The following is a 6,747-nucleotide window of genomic DNA, read 5'->3' on the forward strand; positions in this document are numbered from 1 at the left end:
GGTACTTTGATTAAATCCATTAAGGGAGCCGTGGAACATTTTCTTCAATTTTCAATTACATATATTATGAGGCTGTCAAGAATAATTGGGAGCTGGTCATAGCAACCCAAGACCTACGCTGTAAGTCAATACCCTTTCCCAACAAACACGTTGGAAGTCAACATCATTCCTACTTCTTCCAAGCTTGGGAGGCTTAGTATACAAGGCTTTCCCTTTAAAGCTTGTTTCAGGCCCATCTTATCCAATACGTCTTCTCTTTTCCTTAAGCTTCACCACTTCAGTTTCATCCAGATTTCGTTGCCTCTTTGGTGTTTCAAACTGTCAAACAACATGGATGGTGGACTAATATTGACCTGGCTGATCGTTCTTCCGATGATTATTTCCTTGCACAACTCGGAATGGGTTTCAGCAAAGGAAGGTAGGTATTCATTTTTATGAGAGGTCAGTTCATGTTAGTGGGTAGTTTTCATATCATGTTAAATTCTAGGCATTCTATTAAATATATAGGTTATTAAAAATGTAAACTCAAATGTTATATAATTATGAAACATGTAACATATCGTGTATCAAGTCCTTATATTTAATAATTAAGTTGAATCAGGTCTTGTATAAGTATATATGATTACTGTTTCAATAAGATATGTTTGCGTTCAATTAATTTATTTATTCAAAAATAAATTTAAAATAAGTTAAATAGTTTAAAGTTATTATTAAGTTAATTAGCACCATTAGTAAATTCGTGTTATACAAATTGATTCAAAAACTACTTATATATTAAATATATTATAGAAGTCAACACAAGTTTAACCTAATTATGATTATATTCAACCCATATCTATAAAAAGTATGTTGGATTCGAATTATATTGACAAATTGTATTGAACTTTGTCAAGCCAAGTTTTTATACAATTTAGCACCATCTTGCAACACCATGTTTTATTTATTTATTTTTCATAAAATAACGAGTATGTGCAGATAAGCATATTCATTATGAAGTCTGTTTAATTTGAATGAGTTTGAAACTTCGTAGGATTCATAAGCATTGATTGTGGATAGCTCCGGGCTCCGATTATATGGATGGTGAAACCGAGATATATTACACTTCGGATACAGGATTCATAGATACTGGAATCAATTATAATGTTTCCCCGGAATACGAAGTTTTTGAAGATATCGATCAACATCTCATAAACGTTAGAAGCTTCCCAGTAGGAGACAGGAATTGTTACACCCTACGACCAGCACAAGGCAAGAATCATAAGTATTTGATCAGGGCTTGGTTCATGTATGGGAATTATGATTCCGAGAATCAACCTCCGATCTTCAAGCTACATCTGGGTATTGATGAATGGACCACGGTGAGGATAAAAGACGCCTCTAAAATTATTATAGCAGAAATCATACACATACCAATTACAGACGACATAGATGTGTGTCTAGTAAACATCGGTTTGGGGACACCATTCATATCGGTGTTAGAGCTCAGACAGCTTAATAATTCGATTTATAGTCCAAGTGAACCAGGGTCACTGCTTCTCAGTGGTAGGTTGGATTTTGGTACACAAGAGGAGTTGTACGCAATCAGGTGAGATTCTAAAAGACGTTATTTGAAACCAACCTGTTTTCTTATCCTCAAAGCAAAAAAACCATTTTCCGTTTCCTGATTTTGTCAAACCAATTTTTTAATTCTCTATGTATATGGAACTAACAAGTTATGTAAATATATATTGTGGTCCTTTAGGGACAAAGATGATGTTTACGATCGGATTTGGGAACCAGCCAATTCGGAGTCCATAATTAGTTCATCACTTGTAAATCCTTCCTTTAGTACCTCTGACTATAAAATACCGGGGATTGTCATGGCAACTGCTGCAACACCTGCAGATGAAAATGAACCCTTGGGTTTCTCTTTTTTAATAGTTGGTGATCCTTCTCAAAAGTTGTACGTGTACATGCACTTTGCGGAGGTTGAGGATCTCAAGGGCCAAATCAGAGAATTTACCATCTCCGTGAATGATGATGAGTCATTTGGTGGGCCAGTGGCTCCTAGATACCTACTTTCGGACACGGTATATAGCAAATTTTCCCTGAATGGAAGTATTAACCGATTGTCCTTTTCACTAAAAAGGACAAACAGATCCACGCTTCCACCAATTATCAATGCTATGGAGGTTTATAGGTTAAAAGAATTCTCACAGTCATCAACCCAACAAAACGATGGTACGTTCTGTTCTGTTCTGTTCTGCTCTGTTACATATATGTTATAATTTAGTTATTGAGCAGGCCTGAACATGATCCAGCTTTATTTAATTCCTTTATTCTTTTTCTTGGAAAATAACTAGTTGATGCAATCAAGAGGATCAAATCAGGATACGCAGTGAGCAGCAACTGGCAAGGAGATCCATGTCTCCCCATGAAATACCAATGGGATGGCCTGAATTGCAGCCAAGATACCTCCCCTTCTATAATATCATTGTGAGTTTGGCATTTCAAACAACTTTATATTTGTAGGGACTTGGTGGTGAAAATTATTAGGGGTAGCAAGGTTTTATACAATTTGTCAACACGACTTGACCCAACACGCTTTTTACGGATTTTAATTAAGCATAATTGGGTTTAAGTGAAGTTCGAGTATGTCAACTTACATAACCGGTTTAATAAATAGATAGCTTTTCGGTCAACCTACATACATGAATTCGATCTAGATTAACTCATTTAATAATCCTATTGATTTACTTTATTGTAACTTCAAGTTATTTAACCCATCTTTGACTCATTTTAAATTTGTCTTCAAATAAATAGACAAATTGAGTCAAAAACATATTTAGTTGAAACATATATCATATATACTTATACAAGACTTAACTCAACCTAATTATTAAATATAAGGATTTCACTATTAAATGAGTTACATGGGTTACACTATGCACTACTTGTTTAATAATTAGATAGTATTTAAGTTTATATTTTTAATATGATTATCATGTCCGATTTGGGTTGATCTATGTAGTACAATATTTTGGCTTTGACATAACATGAACAACATCCACCAATATAAATTGTCACTCCTAAATATTATTAGTCTTTTTCTAATAAATTACACATGATTTACTAATATATGCCAATCAACCTGGCAAGCAGGAACCTCTCATCTAGCAATTTGTCCGGGAATATACTTACTTCATTTTCAAGTCTCAGATCATTACAAAATCTGTAAGTATTAGTGGCCATTAGCAGTCAGTCACCTAAAAAATGGTGGCAGCATGAATATCTTCTCTATAATCTGATGGAGACCTTTACTCAAAATGCATGAAATTCAAATTATTTCAGGGATTTATCATACAACAACTTGACTGGACCTGTACCAGAATTTTTTGCAGACTTGCCATCTTTAAAAACCCTGTGAGTAATTAACTTTGAGTTTTGGGATATTCGAATTCTTTTGGATATATATGCAGGTAATCTGAGTATTGATCCTGTCTTTGCAGAAATTTAACGGGGAACAACCTAACAGGTTCGGTTCCACAGGCTGTTATCGATAAGTTCAAGAATGGAACTCTGAGGTTTGCTTATGAATGATCTTTTCTAGTACTTGTTCTCAATGTTTGTTTATAGAATTCTTGACTTACCATGTTCTATTTTATGCAAGTCTTGGCGAAAATCCAAATCTTTGTCAGTCAGACTCGTGCCAAAGAAAGAAGAAGGAGAACAAGTTCCTTGTTCCTGTTCTTATATCCATTCTGTCTGTAATTATCCTGATCCTCATAGCTGCCCTTGCAATCATCCGGAAGTTGACCAAGAGGAGAGAAACTAGAGGTATTTTCTTTCTTTCATTTTCATTTTCATTTTTTTCTTTTGAAGTGAGGATTTAACATTTTATTGCTCTATTTTTATTGTGATTTCCTTAGCTACAACCATAGAGACGGTCAGTGAACGCCCCAAAGATGGGTCATTGAAGTCAGGGAATTCCGAGTTCACTTTCTCTGATGTGGCAACTATCACCAATTACTTTAGTCGTACCATCGGTAGAGGAGGATTCGGACAAGTTTATCTAGGCACTTTGACAGATGGCACTCAGGCTGCCGTCAAGATGCGTTCTCAATCATCAATACAAAGCCCCAAGGCATTACAAGCCGAGGTTAGACAAATCAATCCATCCGTGGTTCTACAGTACTAGAAGTTCTCCATCTGATGTCTGACACTAAAAGAATTTGAAATGTTGCAGGCGAAACTCTTGACGAGAGTTCATCATAAAAACTTGGTTCGTCTAATTGGGTATTGCAAGGATGGTACACACATGGCTCTCATTTATGAATACATGTCCCATGGAAACTTGCAAAACAAGTTATTAGGTATATATCCACCTCTCTTGGTATAACTGTCATTGAAAGCAACTTGTGGACTTCAATGTTTATGCATTTGCTGCAGGGAGAGAAGCTGCAGATGTTTTGAATTGGAAACAGAGACTTCAAATTGCAGTAGATGCAGCACATGGTCAGTAACTAAGCGGAGATCTACCACATTATAATTAATTTGCATTCAAATATTTCTTTAATTTGTGATTCTTTTCTTGCTTAATTGTGTAGGATTGGAGTATCTACACAATGGCTGTAAGCCACCAATAGTCCACAGAGACATGAAATCTTCCAACATTCTATTAACTGAAACACTGCAAGCCAAGGTAGCTGATTTTGGGATGTCCAGAGATCTTGCAATTGAAAGTGGAGCTTTCATATCAACTGTCCCTGCAGGCACACCTGGATATCTAGATCCTGAGTAAGTTTTAACAACATTCCTTACAATTTTACATAATTGCTTCCTTATTCATGAAATGTAACTTCCTATGCAGATACCAGTCAACGGGAATTTTGAATAAGAAGAGCGATGTTTACAGCTTTGGGATTGTTTTGTTGGAGCTAATCACCGGCCAGCCTGCAATAAAGAACCCTGGGAACATTCATATAGTTGGATGGGTTAGTCCTATGATTGAAAGAGGGGATATCCGAAGCATTGTTGATCCAAGGTTACAAGGAGCTTTCAACGCCAATTCTGCCTGGAAAGCCCTAGAGATAGCCTTAGCATGTGTAGCATTAACAGGAATGCAAAGGCCAGATACGAGTCATGTATTGGCAGACTTGAAGGAATGTTTGGAGATGGAGGTGACTTCCAGGAGAATTCAAAGTGTAGGTAGCCACAGCATCGGATCAGGCAATTCCCTGGACGATCTTCCCTTGATTCTTGGCACTCAATCGGCTCCCCGTGCTAGGTAGTTGTTGGACGCTCCATTTTAATGTGATAAATTTTCTTAATGTTAGCATGTGGGAATATGGATTATGGTGCACTCTATATTTTGAATTGTGTTCATGAAAAATCTATATTGGATAATTGTACCAACTTTTTAGGATTTTATAAAAAATGCATTCATGTTAAAAATGAATTATTTTTTAAGTTGAAACATGGGAGGCTTAGATTTGCCAATTTGGTTTCATTTCTAATCCTTTATTTACTCACCTTTCTCTCCCTTTTTTGATGACAATAGTTTATGAAATACAAATTTCATATTACCATTCAACAATTAATAAATGCATGTGGCCCCAAGCCCTAACTTGGCGCATACTTTACAAGTCAATACAGTTCCTAATACTCATATTATAAGTCAATGACTCAATACTAATAGTCTAATACCATGTCCCAAAGGGCAAACCCTCTACGACATGATATAACTATAAAAATTATTTACTTGAATCATAGTTGCAAAATATGTTTTTACTAAATATGGATAAATGAAGTAAAATAATAATAATAATAATAATAATAATAATATAATAATAAGATTAAGAATAAATTAACTATTTTGATTTAATACTTAAAATTATTTTTTACTTTAAGTTATAATATTAAATTACTTTACCAAACATGTGAATCTACTTAATGACTTAAATTAAGTCATTAGATCATTAAGTTATTAAATTGTTTAGTTAAATACCCACTTTTTTTTAGACTTTAATATTTGAAAATCAATCCTTGTAGGAAACTTTTTAACTCTTTTGGTTTTGACTACATCTCTTAGGGTTCTACAAAGCAACCCAAGAGATGACACCCTCTAGCATTGAAGTTGAGTAAAGCTACATGGCTTCTTCAACTAATGAAATTACATTGAAACATCCATGTTATGAAACGTTTGAATTTTGCTTAAGATGGCACTTCAACTATTTTGTGACGATGTCAATGCTTTTCAAATGATTGTAAATCATATGTTCCATACTCAAACTAGGCACATCAAATTAACTTAATTATCATTTTGTACAAAAAAGTGTTGCAATGAACATTTTTGTTACATGTTATATTTCTTGTTAAACACAACCTACATACATCCTTACCCTCTATCTAGAGTCATTTGGAGAGCTTTGTTTCAAGCTAGTATTATCTTGAGCATGTTAAGAAATCAATTAAAATAAGGGGAGAAGACAATTTATTGTCTAGCTCTCCTACAATTATCATGCACCAATAAGCAAGAGTTCTCATAAGTTCATTCAAAGTTAAAATAGTGGAGACATGTGGTAGAAATTTGATTTCAATTTTAAAATTTTGAAAATTTATTTTAAATTAACTTTTTATTCAAATTAAGTGATTTATATATTTGGGTTTTGTTTTTAAGTAAAATTCCTGAGAAAATTTTCTATATAAATTATCTTAAGAAACAAAAGAAAATAGATAAAAGCAAAACATATTTAAGTTGTACTTTTT

General features: G+C 34.2%; 1 protein-coding gene across 2 annotated transcripts; it reads left to right on the forward strand.

Moving 5' to 3' along the window:
* The first annotated feature begins 237 nt into the window (after nucleotides 1-237).
* Nucleotides 238-5,371, forward strand: LOC117921446 (senescence-induced receptor-like serine/threonine-protein kinase). Of its 2 annotated transcripts, none has more exons than XM_034839301.1 (13): nucleotides 238-441; nucleotides 1,031-1,585; nucleotides 1,742-2,220; nucleotides 2,343-2,475; nucleotides 3,142-3,213; nucleotides 3,331-3,402; nucleotides 3,489-3,563; nucleotides 3,650-3,816; nucleotides 3,909-4,138; nucleotides 4,226-4,352; nucleotides 4,429-4,494; nucleotides 4,587-4,776; nucleotides 4,850-5,371. In XM_034839301.1, exons 2-13 carry the CDS (start codon nucleotides 1,074-1,076, stop codon nucleotides 5,268-5,270), a joined length of 2,544 nt encoding a protein of 847 aa, XP_034695192.1. In that variant the 5' UTR covers nucleotides 238-441; nucleotides 1,031-1,073; the 3' UTR covers nucleotides 5,271-5,371. The 2 variants fall into 2 exon arrangements, with proteins under 2 accessions (XP_034695192.1, XP_034695191.1); XM_034839300.1 differs by having other exon boundaries at nucleotides 239-418.
* The last annotated feature ends 1,376 nt before the right edge of the window (nucleotides 5,372-6,747 follow it).

This window comes from Vitis riparia, chromosome 9 (assembly GCF_004353265.1).
Source record: "Vitis riparia cultivar Riparia Gloire de Montpellier isolate 1030 chromosome 9, EGFV_Vit.rip_1.0, whole genome shotgun sequence".
Taxonomy (NCBI): Eukaryota; Viridiplantae; Streptophyta; class Magnoliopsida; order Vitales; family Vitaceae; genus Vitis; species Vitis riparia.